Source organism: Dromiciops gliroides, chromosome 5 (genome assembly GCF_019393635.1).
Source record: "Dromiciops gliroides isolate mDroGli1 chromosome 5, mDroGli1.pri, whole genome shotgun sequence".
NCBI classification, from domain to species: Eukaryota; Metazoa; Chordata; class Mammalia; order Microbiotheria; family Microbiotheriidae; genus Dromiciops; species Dromiciops gliroides.
The window spans coordinates 115,367,797-115,392,350 of record NC_057865.1 but is presented as its reverse complement, the minus strand read 5'-3'; the positions used below and the strand labels follow the sequence as shown (position 1 = coordinate 115,392,350).

The window sequence follows — 24,554 nt, the reverse complement described above, 5'->3', positions numbered from 1 at the left end:
CTGTTCCGTGTAGTTCTTTTGGTGATTTCTATTGAAATTTAGAATGTACAGTTTGAAGCTTTTTCTTCCATTTTTATGGAGATTAAGTGATAGTGTTCTTGCAAAACCCTGGTATAAAGAAGCAGAGGGATTTTAAAAATTCACTTGGGAAACTTAGTAAGTTGGTTGTTCTTTAGCAATTAAAGGAAAGTGGCATTCAACTGTCTTACTAATGGCATTGTATATGGTTGTACTACAGTTATCTTTTTTTTTTTTTTTTTTTGGTAAGGCAATGAGGGGTTAAGTGACTTGCCCAGGGTCACATAACTAGTAAGTGTCAAGTGTCTGAAGCCAGATTTGAACTCAGGTACTCCTGAATTCAGAGCTGGTGCTTTATCCACTGCACCACATAGCTGCCCCCTAGAGTTATCTTTTAAAAGAAAAAATGGTTTGTAGGGAAGATGGGAGTTAGACTCCGAAATTACAAATGTCTTTGTATTTATGCATTTATGTAGCTAGGAGTAGTATGAGAAATACTTGAAGTATGTCATTTGCCCCTTTTATCTGATTACTCAAAATTACGGAATTTCTGGGCAACAGACAATAATTTAAAGACCTATTCAGTGAGCTTCAGTGGTTCTCAGTTACCTCCAGAATAAAATATAAAATCTTCCATGTACTTTTAAAGTGCCTCATAAACTGGCTTCCTTCGACCCATGTACCTTTTTCCCCTTCCACTTACTCTGTGCTGGAGGAGCAATGACCTCTTTGCTATTCTTCATACAAGACACTCCCTTTCCTGATTTCACTGGCTGTCCTTCCCCCAGGCCTGGAATTCACTCCCTCATTTCTGCTTCCACTGATTTCCAGTCTCAGCTTGATTTCTACCTGCTTCTGGAAACTTTCCTGGTACCCCTATCTTATCTGTACATAGTTGTTTCCACATCACATTCCCCCATTAGATATGAGCTCTTTGAGGACAGAGGCCGTTTCTGCCTTTCCTTGACTCCCCAGAGCTTAGCATACTACCGGGCACACAGTAGATGTTTCATAAATGTTTATTGAGTTGACCTGAAACAGAGACAAAAATAAAACAATTCCTGTCTTCAAGTTGGTTGCTTTCTATTGGGGGTGGGGTTCAAGGCAACATGTACACACGCAAGGAAATACAGAAGATCCAGAAAATCATTTCAAGAGGTGTTAACACTTGGGGAAATTGTTATAGACTATTATTAGGGGCTGGTAGTTGAGTTGACCTTTGGGGGAATATATGAACATTCTATGAAGAAGAAGTAAAAAGGGAGTGGTTATATAAAAATTATAGGATTCTAGAGCTACCTGAGGAAGATCCTTTATAAGAGGAAGATAGCAGCAATCATGGGGCAGGGGAACAGCTTTGTGGGGAACTTTTGGAGCAGAGAAGTGACACGGTCGGACTTTGAGCAGATGGGTGGAGACCAAGTAGGAGACAGTCATGCTAGTATAGTGAGAGCTTGTGAAATCCTTAGACAGTACTGGCTGTGAGAGTGGAGAGAAGAGGGTAGAAGCGAAGGATGATGTTGACATAGGGGAGCTAAGGATGACTCTGAGGCTGCAGACCTGCGTGACTGGAAGGACAGTGCTACCCTTGAAAGAAATAGGGAAATTCAGAAGAGGGGTTGGTTTAGGGGGAAGACTAATGAATTTTGAATTGGACATGTGGAATTTGAGGTACCTTCAGAATATCTAGTTGGAAATGTTCAATAGTTAAACAAATGTTTACGTACCATATCCCAAGCACTGTGCTAAGTGCTGAAGATACAAGGAAGACAGAAGATAGTCTCTGATCTCAAGGAGCTCATAATCTAATGGAGGAAGACAACATATAAAAAGAAACTGAAACATCAGGGGATGGAGATTGGAGCTGGGAGGAGTAGGATGAAATCCAAAGCAGTACAACTGGGTGAGAAATTAAGTGATGGCAGCCCTGGGCATCCTACTTAAATGGAGGATGGGGCGGGGGGCAGCTAGGTGGTGCAGTGAATAGAGCACCAGCCCTGGATTCAGGAGGTCCTGAGTTCAAATCTGGCCTCAGACACTTGACACTTACTAGCTGTGTGACCCTGGGCAAGTCATTTAACCCTCATTGCCGCCGCCCCCCCCCCCCCAAATGGAGGATCTGGGAGGAGCTTTCCACTGTCCACCTTCACCAGTTGGTGATAAAATACTGGCTCTTGGGTGGAAGACTGAACATGGATATAAGAGTTGTCTGCATAGAAATATTATTTAAACCCATGAGAGCTGTAGAGAGGGCATAGTCCCTATGACGGAGCTTTGGAGTATACACAGAGAGAGCATGATATGCATGATGATCAAGCTTTGGAGACTTAAAAAGAATAGCTAGGAGAAGAATTAAAAGAGAACACTGTCACAATAACCCCCAAAAGAGGTAGTATTTAGTAGGATAGGGTAGTCAACTGTATCAGATGCTAGAGAGGAGGGAAAAAAAAATGAATAAGGATTGAGAAAAGGCCATCAGATTTGTCAGTTAAGCAGTGCATTGGTAACTTTGTACAGAACAGTTTTAGTTAAGTAAGGCAGTCAGAAGCTAGATTGCAAAGAATTGTAAGACACGAAAGGAGAGGAAGTGAACGTAATGAAAATGGGCAGTTTTTTCCTAGGAGTTTGGTTGTGAAAGGAGAAGAAATATAGGGCAGTAGCTTTTCTCCTTTAGCAGCCAAACTCTTAGAAAAAGCTAAGAAATAATAGGGAAGTAGTTTTAGGAGGTGCTGGGATCCGGTTTTCTAAAATAGGGAAGATTTGAGTGTTTTTAGGCCTCAAGAAAGCAGTCAGTTTCTGGGCTATACTAATGTCTTTAAGGTTTCTATCTTTCCACTTATCAGTGATTGTCGCCCCCATTAATATGATTCCATTTTGATCCCAATTTCAATCACTTTTCAAGATAACCTGAGAAGGGTCTAATGAAGTGAATAAAAAAAAATGGGTAGACTTCATGACCTATACCTTTCCCCCAAAAAAACTCAAGAGCTAAGATTGCTATACTAAATGTTAGAAAGGCAGCTTGGTGTAGTGGAAAGAGAACTGGTCTTGTAATCCAGAAGGGCTGGGTTTAAGTAAGCCCTAGCTGTGTGACCCTCAGTAAGCTATTGAACCTCTCCATTCTATAGGCAACTCTCTAAGACTAATGGTGGCAGACTATAATGACAGAAGTTCTTATTTAGGGTTACACTCAACAAAATCACAAGTTTGGCCCCTGTCCCTATATTAAATGCTTAGTCTACAAAGTAAGTTTTTTTTTTTCTTTGTTTCCCAAATTGGCAGTCTGTCTGCCCTCCTTTTATAGATGAAGACACTGAGTCCCAGAGAGATTAAGTGATTTTACCTAAGTTACACAAATCAAGAGTAGCAGAATGACTTAAAATCTAATTAATAATTATTTTCCTCTGAACAGTATTGCTTTAACAAGAGGTAAGACTGCACTTCTAAATGTACTACTGTGCTATCCACCCCAGCTTTTCTTCACAACTAATGAATGATCTTAATTTCAAGGCAAGGCCATATTTCTTGCTATAGGAACTACAGTAGATAAGTTGCTCTAATTTCAGAAATGAAGTGACAGTGTACCAGCTTGTGGAGAATTATGTAGTTAAATTAAACCAATGAGAGCATAATTTATCTTCTGGATAAAGAATCTGAAGACAGAGTTACAGTTTTTACCATGGTTTTTTTTTAATTTTTGTTTTTGTTTTTACAATAGGAAAGAAAATATATGGACTAGAAAATACAATTGCCTTGTAATTTCTAAGTTTTTCCTGTGAGTAAGATGTTCAGGCAGGTAATAAGTAGCCAAAAGTTTTATTCTGGAATAAAGAGTAAATAGATAATGAGAGAGTAAGAGGATCTTACTCTTTCTTTCTGGTTTAAGTAATGGTTTGGCCTTGATCTGAACTAGAGCTCAGGTTAGCAAGATTTAAATAGAATTGAAATGTTGGGCATGGACTGTTATAATGGCTTTCTAACTCTTTTATCTTTGCTCATACTCTTCTCCACCTCTCATTGACCTTATATATCATTCACACTGCACTTCTGATCATAACACTCCTTATTTCAAATCCTTCAGCATACTCATTGCCTGTGGAATGAAGTACAAGTGCTAAGGCTTGGTGTGTTCATGTCTTCCACACTTTGACCCTTACCTCCCTTTCTAATTTTACCTTCTGCAATCTCTCTCATTCTGTATACTCTTTTTTCCCGAGTTTTGATAACACTGTTTTCTTCTGGTTCTCTTCTTTCTTTTCCTTTCATTCTTTACCAGTATCCTTTTCTAGATCATTATCTCTAGCCTTTCCCCAAGTGTGGGTGTATTCCAGTGTTTATTCTGGTCCTCTTTCATTCATCATACCCTCGGCCTTCACTGATTTAATAAGCTTCTATGGGTTCATTTATTTGTGTAGATTCCTAAATCTGTATATCTAGCTTTGTAATTCTGAAAATCCCAAATCAGCCACCTGTTGGATGCTTTCAATTTGAATGTCCTGTAGGCATCTTAAAATCTGTATCTCCAAAATAGAATTCATCTTGCCCTTAAAACCATACCTTCTCCAAACTTCTTTTTCTATTGAGGGTAGTACCACCATCAGCCAGGTTTGCAACATTAACATTACTCTTGATTCTTCCTTCTCTTTCCCCCTTCTCCCCTCTAAGCAATCATTTTCCAACTTTTATCTATCTTCTCTTTATAACCTACTTCAAGTCTGTTCTTATTCCCTCATTTGCATGATGAGTCTCCTAGGACAGGCTCTCCTCACCTCTCATTTGGAGTGCTGACTTTCAGTTTCCTCTCTCTGATTTACTATCAACACAGCCAGCTACCAGCATGACCTGAAGCACAGGCCTGGGTATGTCACCTCCATGCTCAAGAACCTTTAGTAATGAATGCCCTTATTGCTTCTGGGATAAAGCACAGATTCCTCACATTGAAAGCCCTTCACCATCTGGCTTCAGCCTACTTGTTCAGGCTTATTTCACACATCTTCTCATTAAGCAAGCTATTTTCTGGCCAAATTAGCCCACTTGCTGCCCCCTAAAGCTCAGCAGTCCCTCTCCTGCCTCTGCCTCTGCACAAGCTGCCTTCCATTCCTGGAATGTACAACCTTCTCACCTCTCCTGCTTAGCATCCTTAGCACAAGGTTCAACTCATGTGCCACCTCCTTCAGGAACCTTTTACTGATCCTCCTGGTTCTTGGTGTTATTTCCATCCTCAAATGATCATGTGTGCATTTCTCTGTTTACATGTTTTATCTCTCTCCACCACAGAAGAACATACATTCCTTGAAGACTATTTATAATTTGGTCTTTTTATCCCAACACCAAGCTAAGTGCCTTCCACTTGGTAGGTGCTTTATAAATGCTTGTTGGATTGGATTCATAGCCCCAGAACTCCATTCAAGCTTACAGTTTGCCAAATATTCTCTAAATTTTTCAGCTTACTCTTTTCCTTTTCACTCTACTTCATTTTGCTTTCTTCACTTTATAAATGGTTTTAGCACTCTTGAGTAGGGGGAAATAAGCATCTTATTTCTGGTATCATTTGCATGCCATTTAGTACTTTTTCTGGTGTTTGCTTTCATTTTGATATTACATTCCTGAATGATTACAAATGATATAGTGTTGTTTGTTTTTTTTACTAAATTTTCATTCAGGTATATGAAAAGGTCCTATTTCTGTCTGTTTCATTCAGTTTTGTTCTTAAGCTTCAACTGGGGCCACAAAGCTTTTCATGGACCAGAATGACATTTTGGCTGGACTCCAATAGGATGCTAACTCTGTGCCAGATTTTATTTTGCTCAGCTATCAATGAGGCTGTTGTGGTAAATGTGGGTTTTTTTGCTCTGTGAAAATTTATGTGTACAAAGAGACCTGCTTTTCAGAGGGAACATTGGGAACCCAGAGCCCAAGAGGAAAGGTTATTAAAGTTAATGAACCGGGGTAACCTTATCAGAAGGGTGCCCAGAAATACTATGGAACAAAAGGTCAATTGCTGTTTCAATTATATACCTCTTTTTTCTTTTTTTTTCCCAGAGGTTCATAACTCAATTATGTTAATTAGCTTTGTGGTAAAGGCTTGGCAAATGATTTTCATGCTAGATAAAAAGTCTTTTGAAGAAAAATTCTATAAAATTCTTAATGTTCTGGAATTCTTTTAAATGTCACTTACCTAATAGCAAAATTATGTTTTTAAGGCCTGAAAAATGATAGTTTTGGTAATTGAAAAAAATTATCAATGTTCAGCATTTATTAAGTATAATAAAGATTCTAGGTTTGGTATTTGATGTTGGGGTTTTTTTTGTTTGTTTGTTTTGTTTTTGGTGAGGCAGTTGGGGTTAAATGACTTGCTCAGGGTCACACAGCTAGTAAGTGTCAAGTGTCTGAGGCTGGATTTGAACTCAGGTACTCCTGATTCCAGGGCGGATGCTCTATCCACGGTACCACCTAGCTGCTCCTTGATGTAGAATTAAACATAATTCCTACCCACTTGATTTATATTCTAGGTAGACATTTCAAAAACATTTGAGAAAAGCTTGACCATTCAAAATCTATCTATATTGACATTACCATTTCTTATCTTTAGGCCTCCTTATCTCCACTGGCCAAGGGCACTTGATAAAGATATCAAGAGGCATAAGAATATAAAGTTATGTTAATTGAAACCTAGGCAAAGTCAAGTTTCTATATGCTGGTGGTGAGTGTGTGGTAATTCTTATTGAGAGAATTGGTTAGGATGCCTGTGGAGTACAGAAGTGTTTTAGAATAATAGAAATAGAAGATATGTTAGAGATCATCTAATTCAAAACCCTCATTTTTTACAAATGAAGAAAGTAAAACTCCATAGGCCTAACTTCCTTTGGACCTCAGAATCATGTCTCCTCAAGTTCTGGCTCATCCTGGAATTTCCTCACCCTCATCTCCGTAAGGCCTACTCCCCTTGTCCATTGGGGAGTTCTTGCTGGAGGCTACATTTTGTGGAGGAGCCAAGGCTGGCCTACCTTCGTTCTAAGCTCCTGCACTTGCTCCTGACTTTTGCTACTCTCAGAAACATAATTTTCCCTTGACCTCTTTCATTTTCATTTTCTTTTTCTTTTTTTTTTTGATGTTTCTCCCCATTAAAATGTAATTTCCTTGAAAGCAGGGACTGTCTTCTTTTTGCTTGCATTTGTTTCCTCATTCCTCAGGACAGTGCCTGGCAAGTGAGATGGTCCTTGCTCTCTAGGAGCTTACATCCCAGTATGGGAAGATAGCATGTATAGAGGAGTAGTGGCCAGTGAAAGGAGTTTGGATCTAGTGAGTCACAAGAATGGCGAGTGGAGCCACACTATTTACAGAAGTGCTATTAGTATATGTTGAACTGATTACTTTTCCCAGAAGAAGAGGTAGAAAGCAGCTCAGCATGAGAGTTGGGGATGGGGACCAGGGAAGTGATAGATTATGTGAAAAATGACTGAACAGAAAGTTGTATATTTGGATTGAATGAATATTCAGTCCACAATTTCTCATTGAACATTTCCAAGTGCATGTAGGCATCTCACACTCATAGTATGTGCTTCATAAATGCTTATTGATTGATTGGTTTCACTAGTTGTATCAGTTAACTAATGTTGGCCTTGCAGTCCATTAAAATTCCTAGGTCTTTTTACAAGTCATTAGGAAATCCCAGGCCGCTTTCTCTGATATCTTGGATACTTGCCCTTTATCCTTCCTTCTGTTTTGGATTAAGTCAAAAAGAAAGATGAACAAAAGGGAAAATATGAAACTGAAAGAATTACTGGAGAAAGTAGAGTTAAGACATGATGTCTCTTAAGTAAGACTGCAAAAGAATATGTATATATATATTTTTTTCAGTGCCATATTTAGCTTTTACAAAATTGACCATATATTAAAGAGGTATTGCAAACAAATATAAAGAGGTAGAAATAGTTAATACAACATTTAAAGACCATAAAGCAATAAAAATAATTATTGGTTCAGAGACCACAAACAAAAGACACAGATCTGGGGCAGCTAGGTGGTGCAGTGGATAGAGCACCAGCCCTGGATTCAGGAGCTCCTGAGTTCAAATCCGGCCTCAAACACTTGACACTTACTAGCTGTGTGACCCTGGGCAAGTCACTTAACCCCAATTTCCTCCCCCCCCCCCCCAAAAGACACAGATCCAAATGGAGTTTTAACAGTAAAATCCTAAATAATGATGGATTATAAAAACAACTGATAGGGGGCAGCTAGGTGGTGTAATGGATAAAGCACTGGCCCTGGATTCAGGAGGACCTGAGTTCAAATCCAGCCTCAGACACTTGACACTAGCTGTGTGACCTTGGGCAAGTCACTTAAACCTCATTGCCCTGCCCCCCCCCCAAAGGAAAAACAAATAAATAAATAAAAACAACTGATAATTATATAAAAGAAAATGCTAATGATGAAACAATACACCATATTTCCTGGGATGCAGCAGAAGCAGTCCTCAGGAGAAAAATGAAATCCTTACAAACATACATTAGTGAAAAAGAGAAGATTAATGAACTGAATATGCCTTTTAAAGTTAAGTCAACAAACAAAACTAAAACCAACTTAAAAGATGAGATGTTAAAATTAGAGAAAAAATAAATTGAAGACAAAAAAAATAACAACACAGAAATAGATAAAATTAAAAGTGAGTTCTTTGAAGAGACTAATAAAATAGATAATATTTTAGCCTGATTAAAAAGAAAGCAAAAAATCAAATCAATAAAATAATTAGATGAAATTACAACAAAATCAGAAGAAATAAAAATAATATTCAACTTATCATGGACAGTTATATGGTAATAAAACTGAGAAAACAAAATAAAGGAATGCCATCAAAAACATAAAATCCTTAACCTCTCAGAAGACCAGCTTGAGATCGTAAACAATCCAATCTCAGAAAAGGAAATACATCTAATTGTAAAAGAACTATGGAAGAAAAAACTCCTGGTCCTGAGGTATTCTCAGTAGAATTCTCTTAGACTTTTAAAGAACAATTAGTACCCATACTTCACGAATTATTCGCAAAAAATGATAAAGCATCCTTTGGTAAGGTAATTATAGTCCTAGTACCTAAGTCAGGGAAAGATAAAAAACAGAAAGAAAGCTATTGACTAATACCATTAATGAATATTGGATCAGAAGTTTTAAACAAAATCCTGCGAAAAAGATTATAGCTATTTATCCCAAAAATATTTATCATGACCAAGTGGAATTTATATTGGGGATGCTAAGATATTTCAGCATTAGGAAATTAATGTATTAGTCATATTAAAAACAAAAAATATCCCAAACCACACAATCATTTCAATACATGCAGAAAAGGCCTTTGACAAAGTACAGTACTCTTTTATGCTAAAAACCCTAGCAAGTAGAGGTATGGAAAGACCTTTTTCAAAAATATCATAAAAAGCATATATTTAAAAGTGCTCTTTAAAGAAATAAAGAACAACTTAAATGGCTGGAGAAATATCGTGCTCATAGCTAGGTTGTGCTAATATAATAAAAGTGATAATGCTACCAAAGTTAATTTTCATTTTTAATGTTATACCAATCAAATTATCAGGAGGATACTTTATAGAACTTGATAGAACAACCAAATTCATTGGGAAAAACAAAAGATCCAGAAATAGGGATGAAAGAGGAATAACACCTTTAGACCTTAAACTATTTTATAAAACAGTAATCATCAGAACCATCTGATTGGCTAAAAAAGAATAATGTAATACACTAGAGTAGGGAGAATTAGAAACAGTGAAAACCATTGTTTGCTGAAATGGAAAACATTTTATAAATGACCTAAGAAAAAACTACTTACCAGATTAAAAAAAAAACTGGGAATGCCAGAAAGCTTTTGGGCAGAAATTAAATTTTTCTGATAAGAGTTTGGTATCTATCAACAGTTTTCCATCCATCCATCCATCCATCCATGACTTAGCCATATTAGATAGAAAGCGGGTCAAAGGACGTGAAGAAACAATTCTAAAGGAAAATCGCACAGCATTCAAAAGCACGCAAAAGCATGCTCAAAATCACTAATGATAAGAGAAATGTAAATGAAAACAACCCTGAAGTTTCATCCCACACTTGATACATTTTCAAAGATGATGAGGGATAGCATTAGTCAGTGTTGGAGGGATTGTGAAAGAATAGACACACTAATACATGGTTTGGTAAAGCCTTGAAATGGTTCAACCATTTTGCAAAGCAAAATTATTCAAATAAGGTGACTAAAATGTCCATACCCTTTGAACCAGAGTACATTGCTGGGCTTTTGTCCCTATGAAGCCATAGTTAAAAAGAAAGTCTCCATGTACACCAAAATATTTATAGCAGCACTTTGGGTGCTAAAATTTGGGCACAAAGTAGATGCCCATCAATTTGGGAACGACTAAACAAATTATGGAACATAAATGTAATGGAATGTTATTGTGCTGTAAGAAATGGTATATGTGATGTGGAAGATCTTTATGTAAGTAACATACACAATAACCACAACAATATAAATGGAAAGAATGCCAAAATTCAGAAGTGCATGTAACAAAATCATAAAAGAACAAGTATGACTTGAATGAAAAGATATGAAGACACCTCCAACCCACCTTTCATGAAAGTGAGAAGTTTGACATTATTAAATAGACATTGCACTTGTTTTCAAACCTTTTCAATATGTTGACAGTTGTGCTGGTTTTTTTTTCTTTTTAAAAATACTATTTGTTATAGGGGATGGCTCACTGCAAGGGGAAAAGTAAGTGATACTGTGTATAACTCTGATGATGTAAGATAGAAGACATTATTTAAAAAAACTTTTTTTAAGCTGAAGAAGGGGCAGCTAGATAACACAGTGAATAGAGCCCTGGACCTGGAGTCAGGAGGGCCTGAGTTCAAATCTGATCTCAGACACTTAGTAGCTTTGTGACCCTGGGCAAGTAACTTAATCCTGATCCCTCCCCCCCCCCCCCAACAACAACAACAAAAAACCACACATGCTGACAAAGCAGGGAAATTTGTAGTAAAAGCAAAAATGAAGGGGTTCTTTTTGTTTGTTTGCTTTTAATGGTTGTGTGATATTGGGGAAGCTCCCTTTAAGGAATTTTTTCTACCAATAAGGATTGGCACCTCCTCTGAGTCTTGAAGTCTTAAGCAGTCAGAGGTTGCAAACAGGAATGAGCTTTGGGTAGGGAAAAGTAATTGTTCTTTACTAAGAATTAATTTGTATAGACATAGCAGTATTTCTCTACACCTCCCATCCCTACCTCAAAAAACACATCCTTGAGCATTGATGCATGCTTCCCCCTTCCCCAACAAAGCAACTGTACAGCAGAAAGAAATTAAATAGTGAGATAAAATACATAATATGTCAATATGGTTGGCAGATTAATCAGAGAGCTAATATTCCAGTACTAGGAATGATTTCTAAGCATGATTTTGGGGATCATCTAAAGTGTCAGAACACTTAATAATTCAAGTCACTCTAGGGATTTTGGTTTCCCCAACTTTTGGCTATACCAGAGATTTGCATTTTTGATGTTCCTAATGTTACCTAAAATATTCATGTCTTTCTGTAGTGGAAAGAGCCCTAAATTTAGAGACAGAGAACCAGAACTGAAATCAGATTTACCTTTTATCACCTTGGGCAAGTTGCTCCAACTGTATTTCTCTATTTGTTATTGAGGATTCGTTATGAGATACAGTAGCTAAGGTTCCTTCCAGCTCTACTAAGCTCTTGTAACCATATGCTAGTTTGGAAAACTGTTTTTACTATTTTGTTGAGTTTCCTATGGAAAGAAAAGTTGCAAAATTTGCCTCAGTGATGGTTATTTTGATGTGTTACTGTTACACCTTAGAAGCAGAGTTCTTCAGAGAGACTTAATGTTGTTCAGTTCAGTTTCCTTGTTTTGTAGAAAAGGAAACTAAAGATCAGAAGAATATCACTTTTTAGGGACTTATGTTGTTCCCATCCAGAGTTACAGAATTTTTTAAAAAGTTGATAAATGTGGATAGGTCTAGTGGAAATGTTATGATTTGTAAATATTAACCTGAATATAGTCTGAAAAATCTGCCATACAAAGCTGTGTTTGGATATCTAATTTTGTACTCAAAACTACTGGCTAAATATAGGAATGGAGGGTGGTACTCTTTTGACAGTGTCTGTCTTATTTTTTTTTTAATGTATTTTTCTAATTATCATAGAGACTGTTTACTTGTTTGGTGGCTGGGATGGAACACAAGATTTGGCTGACTTCTGGGCATACAGCGTGAAGGAGAACCAGTGGACTTGTATATCTAGAGACACTGAGAAAGAGGCAAGTTATGAAATATTTCATATAACTATCTCATGATGGTTTGGCGAATAGTATGTGCATATGTATAAATATGTTCTTTTCAGGATTATTTACATATCTTAGCTTAAATTCAACATGGTCAGCATGAGTCTGTGGTCAAATTTAGTTATGGTTCTGTATGCTCTAAGTTGTGAGCAGCTAGGTGGTACAGTGGGTGGAAGTGCTGGGCCTAGAGTCAGGAAGATTCCTCTTCCTGAATTTAAATCTAGCCTCAGACACTAACTAGCTATGTGACGCTGGACAAGTCATAGAACCTTCTTTGCCTCAGTTTCCTCATCTGTAAAATGAGCCTGGAGGGGGCAGCTAGATAGCACAACAGATAGAGAGCCAGGCCTGGAGACAGGGTGACTCATCGTCATCAGTTCCAATGTGGCCTCAGACACTTTAATAGCTATGTAGCCCTGGGCAAGTCACTTTAATCCTGTTAGCCTCAGTTTCCTCACTTGTAAAATGAACTAGAGAAGGAAATGGTAAACCACTCTAGTATCTTTGCCAAGAAAATCCCAAATGGGGTCATGAAGACTAAAAATGGCTGAACAACAGCAACAATAAAAATTCTCTAGATTGTATTCTTGCTTCTTCAGCTATTTATCTTAAATAAAGATTTTTTCTACTTTATGGGCAAGTCCTAAGTACATGACCCTGACACTTTTTATGCCCCTAGGGCAGGAAGCTTCCTAAAAGAAGCTAAGGCCAGTGAGGTTGCATGGGAGGAAGAAGTCAAGGAATTCAGGAGTGCTGAGTCAAGAAAATGCAAGTTCTATCATGCCAAGTCTTTCTGAAATCGTCTTTATAATTTTTTAGTGATTGGATAATTCTGTTACATGATTTGTTTATTCACTGCTCAGTTGAGGGGCATCCATTTTGTTTCCAGTTTTTTGCTACCACAAAAGATGCTGTTATAAATATATTTGTATATATAGATACTTTTCCTCTTTGTTTTCTTTGAATCATATATATCTAGTGGTAGAATTGCTGGGTCAAAGGGTATGTAAAGTTCAGTGGCTTTTTTAGCTGTGATTCCAAATTGCTTTGCAGATTGGTTGGATCAATTCACAGTTCCAGCAGTGCATTAGTGTGCCTTTATTCTGCCTGATATTATTGTTTGTTTATATTTTTTGGCATCTACCTGATATTATTTAGAAACAAAACTAATTTTAATTCACTTTAATTTTGAAAACTACATAAAATATAGCATTTGTGAGCTTAAGAATATATATCTTATCAAATATTTCTGTCAAAACATACACACCTATATTATCATCCAATTTAATGCAAGTAGACTTTTACCTGAAAATGTCTGCTTTAGAGAAAGTAACATATTTAGTATGGGTATCATTTAGAATCCATGTATACATGTTACCTAATATTCCTTGCCTCCTTAAAAATAATGATAGGTCAAAACTATGAGGGTAAGGTAGAGGAAGTGCATAGAAAAAATGTCAGTGTACATTTAAATAACATTACTAATGGGTTTGATGACACTGTAGAGGGACTTGGATATGTATGTGTGTGTGTGTGTGTTTGTGTACATTTAATAGCACAAAAAAATCTGTTTTGAGACAGTGTTGGTTAAAGCAACATTACATGGCAGATGCCTGAGAAAGCTTATGACCAAGCAGGAAATAAATTTCTGTAGAATCAATCAACAGTTATTTATTAAGCACACAATATGTACCAGACAGTATTGCTGGGGACTGGAAATATAAATACAAAGAGTAAAACAGTCCTTAGTCAAATTGAACATACATTCAAATGGGGAAGACCTTAAGTACACATAAATGTATGTGCAGCATTAATATAAAGTTCATAAATACTAATACAAACAACACAGATAATTTGGGAAGAAGGGCAGTAGCATTAGAGGGAATCAGGAAAAGCTTCATGCAGAGGAAAGTGAGCTGCATTTTGAAAGATAGGAACTCTGAAATGGAAGTAAAAGGAAGTGATTTTTAAAAATTTAAGACAGTGGTACTCAGGTAAATAATAAATTGCTTAGTTATATTCAGAAGAGGATGTCATAAGGATCTTTGCTTAGGATTTTGACTTAAAGGTATATGAATGTTCTTGTCCCAGTATTAGGTTTAGATTAATGGTAGATTCTATAATTTGCTGCAAACATTCATTATTTAAGAGAGCGATATTGTACAGCTAATAATCCTTCTTGAATATGTTGTATTTGTCCAAGAAGGTGTTTCACATGCAGTTTTATTTCACATCATTAAATTGTTTACAAACTGCCTCTGAGTGGAACATAGTTTTGGGGCGAACAGAGCGGATTAGGGTTCCATGTTTTTAAAAGTATCCTGGTAAAGAAATTAAAATAAATCATATGACACAGTTTTGTTAGCTATTTGCCTTTTCTCTTTAATAAAATTTGATCATTTTCTTAGATCTTTTTTTCCTAGACAGTAACATTGGTTTGAATTCCAAACCTTTGATCTTGGTGTTATTTAAGGGTGCTTCTAGCTCTAAATCAGTACTTTGATTACACTAAACTATAGATTCTTTATATTTAAATTTTTTTCTTTTCTTACATCTTCCTTATCCTAGAGCAATTGCTGATCATTACCTCTTTTACTTTATAGGCAGCTCTCTGAAGCTAATGAGATTTTGGTACAATGCATCTCTTCTTCAGGGAGCATTCTAAATGATTTCTACCATTTCTACTATTGATAGAATCACAAGGAAAGCAGTGTGGCTTAGTGGATATGGAGCTCGACTCAGAATCAGTAAGATGCGGGCAGCTCCTGCCTTAGATGCACTCTGACTATGACTTTGCAAGTCAGTTAACATCTCAGTGTCCCAGACAACACTAATAATATAAGCTATAAAACAGTTACCTCTGTTGATGTGTAGGAAGTTTTCTCATGGAGACTTTCCCACCTGATAAAATCATAAGTCAGATCCCTTTCCCCCTTAAAAAGCAGGGAGGAGAGAGCATATATTTTTAAAATTTTATTTAGAATATTTTTCCAATTATGATGCTTCCCCCTCTCCCTTTCCAACCTCCCTTGAAAAGAAAAAGAAAACCCTTTTAAAAAATAGGTGTAGTCAAGCAAAGCAAATTCCCATATTGGCCATGTCCAAAAATGTATCCCATTCTGCATATTGAGTCTACTACCTCTCTATCAGAAGGTGGATAGCATTCTTTATTGTTGGTACCCTGGAATCATGGTTGATCACTGTATTTATTGTTCATTTTTACAATATTGTTAATATAGTATAAATTGAAGAAGCATAAGACTTTTAAAAGTCTTCTTGGAGATTATCTAATCCAGCCTCCTCATTTTAAAGATTAGGAAACTTTTAAATGACATGCTTAGTGATTTGGCCAACATCACACACCTAAAGAGAAATCACAGAAACAGGATTCAGAATGATTTATCCTGACTGCTTGTCTAGAGTTCTTTTCCAGAGAGACAGCTCATAATGTTTATCCCTTGGAATACCTTATTTTCTTCAAGGCTCAACTTGAGTACTACCTAATCTGGTCCGTTCCTCGTTCCCTTCCTCCCAAAGTGATGTATTTATTTTTGTATGTATTATGCATGTGGATGTGAATATAGGTATACTGATATCTCCAACCACTTGCTCACTGCATTTGGAGTTAGGAGAAAACAGTTTTTCCACCTGTGGATATATACTAGTTGAGCAGGTCATTGTACCTCTCTGATTGTTTCCTTATTTGTAAAATGGGATAAAAATGCTTATTATAGTTGACTCAGAAAATAGCTGGGAGAATCAAATGAGATAATTTATTGTATGTTAAGAGTTTATGGTTTGCAAAACACATATATAAATGGCAGTTGCTATTATGATTCTAGTACACTAGTTACTTTATTTTAGAAAGGTTTGTCTCAGTTTTAGTACTGCATGAGATAATTTTTCAAATATTTACATGAAAAGGAACTGATATTTATGTAAAACATTAAATTCTTGTCAAAAACTGAGAAAGTTTTTCTTAATTAATCTTATCAGATGTGTTTATAAGTATTCTACCTTTACTACCCATTAAAGAGAAAGGACACAGAGGGAGAGGCAGTTGCTTTTGTGTTGTTACTTTTGCAAGGTATTTTGTATTCAAGGCTAAATTGGAACCTTGTAACTATAATCACTGAAATGACAATTACATATTCCTTTCCTCCTGCCCCCCAAAGGATTATAAAAATTAATCTCATTTCTTCTGGCTCTGTCCTTCATTAGAGCATAAGAGTAATCAATCAGATACTGGAGAGAGTTTCTAGGGATGAAAGAAAGCTAGATTTCTGTTTGGTTGTAAAGAAATGAAAGGCGGTCTCGAACCCGCTATGCTAGGGGTCACATTGAGTCTGCGACGTCCGGAGGAGCAGCGGACACAGCAACAGGACAGCAGTGGAAGCGATCTCAGTCCAGCAGCCACCATGTCTGAAGACATCAAGGCCAAGATCCAAAACTATCGCACGGCGCCATTTGACAGCCGCTTCCCCAACCAGAACCAGACTCGCTACTGCTGGCAGAACTACCTGAATTTTCACCGTTGTGAGAAGGCCATGAACGATAGAGGCGGTGACGCATCTGTCTGCCAGTGGTACAAGCGTGTCTACAAATCCCTCTGTCCCATGTCCTGGGTGAATTCTTGGGATGATCGCATTGTAGAAGATACCTTCCCTGGGAAGATCTGAGCCACTTTCTCTTCTTCCCTCATCCCCCCCTGATGCCTGGGGCTGGATCCCTTCTTCCTTCCGAGTGGGAAGAATGTGATCTTTGACTGCCCTTGCACTGGGAGACCTGAATCACGTTAAAATAAACTGTATTGGAATCGGGAAAAAAAGAAATGAAAGGAGCATCACCATAATAATAATAATAATAATAATAATAAGAAGAAGAAGAAGAAGAAGAAGAAAAGTAAATAGTTTGGGGGTAGCTAGGTGGCACAATGGATAAGGCACTAGCCTTGGATTCAGGAGGACCTGAGTTCAAACCCAGCCTCAGACACTTACTAGCTGTGTGACCCTGGGCAAGTCACTTAAACCCCATTGCCCTGCAAAAAAAAAAAAAAATTAAGTAGTTTGTTTAAAAAAAACCCATAGAATAAGTTTCATAGGGTTCAGTGGAAGGGACCTGAAGGGATGTGGTTGACATGAATTAGAATGTGAAACTGGAGGCCAGGGAATGGAACTTAGACAGTGGGGAAACCCCTTAGAATGCTAATATTATGAATTAGATTAGGTCAGTCTAAAGTGAAAAAGGAACACATGTATTCCAAAATAGAATGATTGATAGCTACAAATTACAGCCTTTTCTACTAAAGGAACACTACCCACTACTATATTTATCTTTAACTGACCTACTTATGATTGATGTATTCAAAGGTATGCTTAACTTAAATTGTTGCATTTGTAAAACATGCATCACCAGTATATATCTTTGTGTGTGTGTGTGTGTGTGTGTGTGTGTGTGTGTGTGTGTGTGTGTGTGGCAGTTGGGGTTAAGTGACTTGCCCAGGGTCACACAGCTAGTAAGTGTTAAGTGTCTGAGGCTGGATTTGAACTCAGGTACTCCTGACTCCAGGGCTGGTGCTCTATCCACTGTGCCACCTAGCCGTCCCTAGTATATATCTTAGTATGAAACAGACTGTAAGTCTCCCTGGATCAGTCTACAGTCTGAATGGAACCTATTGGTTAGTGTGTGGTTACATGTGGGAATATATTTCTCTGAGCCAGACCAACTGCAACCCAAAGGTAGCAGTAATGTGGGTGCTCTGTTACTCTAATTATCCTTTTTTATGCAAGTGTTTTACCAGTTAATTGTGTATTATCAATAAACTATGTAATTAGCTTAGAGGTGGGTGTGGTTCATTTGTGTTCCTTAAAAATTCTAGACCAGACTAATGGAAAGACAGTTTTGGCTATTTGTCAAGAGGTAATGATGATCTGAACTAATTTGTTGTCAGTGGGAGTGAAAAAGACAGTCAGAATTGATTGAGGAATGGCTGAACAAATTATGACTAATAAATATAACGGGATATTATTGTGCCATAAAAAGACTGAAAAAGATAGTTTCAGAGAAACCTGGGAAGACTTAAAGGGATATATAATTAAGTATAATTTATACAATAACATCATAAATTCAGACATCTTTGTAATACTTTAAAAGTGATTAATATGGGGCAGCTAGGTGGCACAGTGGATAAAGCACTGGCCCTGGATTCAGGCGGACCTGAGTTCAAATCCGGCCTCAGACACTTAACACTTACTAGCTGTATGACCCTGGGCAAGTCACTTAACCCCAATTGCCTCACTTAAAAAAAAAAAGTGATTAATACAATGACCAGTCATAATTTCACAGAACTGATGATGAACGATCCTCTTTTCTCTTCCTTCCCTTTCTCCTTCTTACTGTCCAGTTTAGTGAGCCAGACAATGAAATAGCAAAGGAGAGGTTCTAGCAGGAAGAACCCCAAGGGTGAGAAACTTTAGGAAATCATCAAAAAGTAGTTGTCAACAGTTATTCTTAAGTACTGCAGAGAATGAAGACTGATTACAATAACACAAGTCTTGGTTTTAGCCATTAGGAGAATGGTTGGTGATGATGTTTTCATAAGTTGTTTTCATCTTGGTGAAAACTTTGGGGCTAATATCTGGTTTGTACTCTGAGAGTTCTAGAAGACTGTTACCTGAGTAGCTTAGATTTTATTGTAATCTTTCAGAAGATATCTCAAGACTACTTATCCCTAAGTTAGAAGTCTGATAGCTCTTGAGATATTCTTTGGTTTTTATTCAGTTATGCTACCAAATCGGCTCATGTAAGCATCTGATATAAACATCTGACTTACGTCACTTCTAAAAAGCTATGTAAAAGGGGAGGTGGAGCCAAGATGTTATAAAAAAGGCAGAGATTCCACCTGCACTCTCCCCTAAACCCCTCCAAACACCTTTAAATAATGCCATAAAATAATTACTAGAGTGGCAGGACACACAAAAGGATGAGGTGAAATAATTTTCCAGCCACAAATAACTTAGAAGGTTGGTAGGAAAAGTCTGTCGCAACCGCTTGAGAGTGGAGTGCAGGCTTTGACAGCACAGATGGGCCCCAGCAAACCAGGAGCAGGCCTTGGGAGGCACTGAATCAGCAGTGGCAGTAGCTGCTTCTGCAACTCTCGGCTCACAGATGGTAAGGGATCCAACAGTTGATCAGAAGGAGATCACAGGGCTCTCCTTGCTAGCACTGGGGTTAGGACTCTGTTGTTTTTCCCATACTCAGATCCAGGTGGCAGTCCCAGGGTAAGGAGGAGCTTTTGGCTGCAGTGGAGCAGGGGCCCTTGTTCTGGGGCAGAAAAGAGCGCTTGTGGTCTCTCACAGACCAGAACAAAGGCCAGGAGAGTAGTAAACTTACCTTTCCTTAGATCATACCACTTTGGAAGAGATGAATACTTAAGGTTTCTGAAAATATCTCTGAAAATGGTTGCACAAAAACCATGAAGCTTGGGACAATACACCTACTACCCTGGAAGCAGAGCACCACTTTAACAGAGAGTTAAAAGTCAAGAGAGAGGATGGGAAAATGAGCAAACAACAGAAAAAAATTCTGACTGTAGAAAGTTATTTTGGTGATAAGAAAGATCAGCACACACACACACACACACACACACACACACACACACACGCGCGCGCGCACACACATGCACACTTTCTCTCTCTCAGAAGAACATAGCAAAGTCAAAGTTTCTACATCCACAGACCATGGAAGGGCTCAAAAAGGACTTTGAAAATCAAGTGACAGAGGTGGAAAACAAATTGGGAAGAAAAAATGAAAATGGTGAAAGGAAATCATGAAAAAGAGTTAACAGCTTGATAAAGGAGACACACAAAAATACTAAAGAATATAGCATTAAAAATAGACTGAGCTAAAAATGGCAAAAGATGTACAAAAATCCAATGAGGTGAAGAATGCCTTGAAAAGCAGAGTTGGCCAAATGGAAAAAGAAGCACAGAAATTCACTGAAGAAAAAAAACTCCTTAAAAAGTAGATTTGGGGGGCAGCTAGGTGGTGCAGTGGATAGAGCACTGACCCTGGAGTCAGGAGGACCTGAGTTCAAATCTGGCCTCAGACACATAACACTTACTAGCCGTGTGACCCTGGGCAAGTCACTTAACCCCAATTGCCTCACCAAACAAACAAACAAAAAGTAGATTTGGCCAAATAGAAAGGAAGGTACAAAAAGTCACTGAAGAAAGTAATCCCATAAGAATTAGAATTGAAGAAATGAAGTGAATGACGTTATGAGAAATTAAGAAACAATAAAACAAAACCAAAAGAATGAAAAAGTAGAAGACAATGGAAAATATCTCATTGGAAAAACAAGTGACTTGGAAAATAGATCCAGGAGAGATAATTTTAAAATTATTAGACTACCTGAAAGTCATGTTTTGTTTTGTTTTTTTGAAAAGAAGAGCCTAGATATCATCTTTCAAGAAACTATCAAGGAATACTGCCCTGATATTCTAGAACCAGAAGGCAAAATAGAAATTGAAAAAATCCACTGATTAACTCCTAAAAGAGATCCCAAAATGAAAACTCCCAGCAATATCATAGCCAAATTCAAGAGCTGCCAGGTCAAGGAAAGAATATTGCAAGCAGCCAGAAAGAAACAGTTCAAGCATCATGGAGCCACAGTCAGGATAATACAAGATTTAACAGCTTCTACGTTAAAGAATTGGAGGGCTTGGAATATGATATTCTGGAGGCAAATGAGTTAAGATTACAATCACCTACCCAGCAAAACTGATTATAATCTTTCAGTGGAGCTGAAAATGGACATTCAGTGAAATAGAGGACTTTCCAGTGTTCTTGATGAAAGGACCAGAGCTGAAATGGAAATCTGACTTTCAAATACAAGACCCAAGAGAAACAGGAAATTTAAGGAATTTAATAAGGTTAAAATGTTTACATTTCTATATGGAAAGATGATCCTTGTAACTCCTAAGAACTTTCTCATTATTAGGGTAGTTAGAAGGGGTGTGTGTGTGTGTGTGTGTGTGTGTGTGTACATATACACACACATATAGACAGAGGACACAGGTATGAATTGAATACGGTGGGATGATATTTAAGGGGTAAGTGGAATGCACTAGAAGAAAGGGTAAGGTAGAATGAGACAAATTACCTCATATAAAAGAGGCAGGAAAAAGCTTTTTACAGTGGAAGGAAATATGGAGGGGGTTGGGGGGCAGAGTGAGTGAATCTTATTATCATCAGAATTGGTTCAAAGTGGGAATAACATACACATTCAATTGCATATAGAAATCTCTTACCCTACAGGAAAGTCAAGAGGGGAAGGAGATCAGAGAAGGGGGGAGGCATGATAGAAGGGAGGGCTTATTGGGGGAGGCAGTTGTCAGAAGTAAACACTTGGGGGACAGCTAGGTGGCATAGTGGATAGCGCAGCGGCTCTGGATTCAGGAGGACCTGAGTTCAAATCCAGCCTCAGATGATAAGCAGGATACTCTCAGAAAAACCTGGAAAGACTTAGGTAAGCTAATGCAAGGTGACATGTACTGTGTACAAAGTAACAGCAATATTGTAAGATGATCAACAGTGAATGACTTGGCTACTCTCAGCAATATGGATGATTCAAGACAACTCTGAAGAACTTATGATAAAAAATGCTATCCATCACAAGAGAAAGAACTGATGGTGTCTGAGTACAGATTGAAGCCTACTTTTTTTGCTTTCTTTACTTTTCTTAAGGTTTTTTTTTGGGTGGGTTTCTGTGTTTTCTTTTACGTGACTGATATGGAATTATATTTTGCATGACTATGTATGTATAAGCTGTATCAAATTGCTTCTTAGTGGGGGGAGGCAGGAAGGGAGAGAATTTGGAACACAGAATGTTAAAAATAGTTTTTACAGGGGGCAGCTAGGTGGCGCAGTGGATAAAGCACCGGCCCTGGATTCAGAAGGACCTGAGTTCAAATTGGCCTCAGACACTAGACACTTATTAGCTGCGTTACCCTCGTTGCCCCACCCCAACGCCCCAAATAGTTTTTACATACAATTGAGGGGAAAATAAAGTACAAAACTGAAAAGAAAAAAAAAAAGAAAAAAATTAAAAAGGAAAAGAAAGCTATATAATAAAGTAACTTGGTTAAGGATTCTATATTTATGACTGTCAAAAGGGTTTTTTGTTTGTTTTGTTTTGGTGAGGCAATTGGGGTTAAGTGACTTGCCACAGGTCACACAGCTAGTAAGTGTCAAGCGTCTGAGGTGAGATTTGAACTCAGGTCCTTCTGAATCCAGGGCTGGTGCTCTATCCACTGTACCACCTAGCTGCCCCTGTCAAAAGTTATTTTGACAAAGATATCATTATAGGTAGATTATCTGACCTAACTTAAATTTAATTTTTAAGTGGTTGACAGGACTAAAAATTCTAAAAATATTGGCAGTTATCCTTTAGGTTAAATTCCATGCTAAGCTTAAAATGATTTTAATAAAAAAAATCAGGATAATTTAAAATGTGAATTGGTTTGGGTTTTTGCGAGAGAAAAGGTAAAATTAGGGAGTGAAATCTATAATTTTTATGAAGTATGGTTAGCCAGAGAAAGCTGTTCTTGACCCTTTTACATTTACCCTTCTATGAATTTGTACAAATTTGTGGTAGCTATCTAGAGAATAGGAACTTTTTCTTTAAAAGATTCAAGGAGGGGCAGCTAGGTGGCACAGTGGATAAAGCACCGGCCCTGGATTCAGGAGTACCTGAGTTCAAATCCGACCTCAGACACTTGACACTTACTAGCTGTGTGACCCTGGGCAAGTCACTTAACCCCCATTGCCCCGCAAAAAAAAAAAAAAAGATTCAAGGAAAGAGTGAAGATTGAGCTTTTATTTATTTATTTTTTTAAGATTGAGCTTTTAAAGTGCAGTGCTTTCCCTACTTTGAATTCACATAATAAAAACAACAACAACACACAAACAAACAAACCAGGCATGCACAGGGATCCTGACAGTATACTGATTTTTATAAACAGCTGATTTGCTCTTGTCTCAGGATTTCCACCAACACTTAACTACTGTTCCCAAATTTAACTATACTTCTTAATCAGTAACATATGACCTACCAACTTCCCTTTAAATCTATTCCTTAGAAACATACTTGAAAGTTGAAAGCATATTCATAGCAACTTAGAATTTGAAAGTCAGAAGAGATCATCTAGTCCACATCTTTCATTTAAAAAAGAAATAAGCAAGCTTCATCCTCCTAGGAGGACAGAACACATTGAAACATTGCTACTGTATGGTAGAGCTAGTGACTCATTATTGCTTGCTGAGCCATATGGATAAGTGAGTTCCAAGAAGTGTACATTTCAGTGCTTACTTCAAAGAATGTTTTTTCATTATTTTTAGATTAGCTATTCCTTACTAACACTGAATTTATTTTTTAATCCCTCAGCATATCATATGCACTTATTTAATAATAGTAGCATAATTTTAGGGAAAATATCCAGCTCTAAGAAATAAAATGTGAGAATGGCTTCTGGGTTTCAGAACTCTTCTCAAGATACTTGCCAAATAAACTGAAGGTGGAAACTTTTAATCTAGATACATTGGAGTAATGTTCAAAGTACACCAATAAATCTATCATCTTACTGATTTAGAATCTTTTTTCTAGTGAGTCAGATTGCAACCCATCCATATATCCTATTCTGTGTGACTCTCATCGATGTCTTCCTGAATATCTGCAACAGGGAGGTCCACTCAGTTTCCTGGAGACTTTCCTCAAGTTTTTCTTTTAAATTGAGTAGATATTATTGGAACATGCAGACTTCCCATCAGGTATCTCTTACTCTAGTTCTCTGACCAGCCCTTCCTCTCTTCTAATTATCTGTTATTCTTTATGCCAATTTTTGGCAGATTTTTGCATGTAATCTGTTATAACCCATTCACATCTACCATGTACTTTCATTACCTTTTCTGTGATCATCAATTTGAGTTCTTCAGACACTGTAGTATTACATGGCTTGCCATACAACACCACTAATAAAAATCATTGGTCTTAAAAGGAAGGGCCTTGGCAGAATCAAAATGAAGGAATGAAAAGTTTCGATTTTGAAATCTTTCCTAAAACCTCTTTTATAAAATGACTACAGAAAACTGATTTCTGTGCCAGAAAGCCAGTTAAAAGCCAAACTAAGT

At 37.4% G+C, this 24,554-nt stretch overlaps 2 protein-coding genes across 9 annotated transcripts in view; both read left to right on the top strand.

Annotated features, from left to right (window-relative positions):
- The window catches only part of MKLN1 (muskelin 1), a 387,994-nt gene that overhangs the window by 291,001 nt on the left and 72,439 nt on the right, over window positions 1-24,554 (top strand). For all 8 annotated transcript variants that reach the window (XM_043966412.1, XM_043966411.1, XM_043966413.1 and 5 more), the window contains one exon: window positions 12,229-12,341. In XM_043966412.1, the coding sequence (XP_043822347.1) occupies window positions 12,229-12,341 (113 nt within the window). The remainder of the gene's footprint in view (window positions 1-12,228; window positions 12,342-24,554) is intronic.
- LOC122728160 (cytochrome c oxidase subunit 6B1-like) lies at window positions 16,406-17,175 on the top strand. The gene has a single exon (XM_043966421.1). The coding sequence runs from the start codon at window positions 16,667-16,669 to the stop codon at window positions 17,042-17,044; it is 378 nt and encodes a 125-aa protein (XP_043822356.1). The 5' UTR covers window positions 16,406-16,666; the 3' UTR covers window positions 17,045-17,175.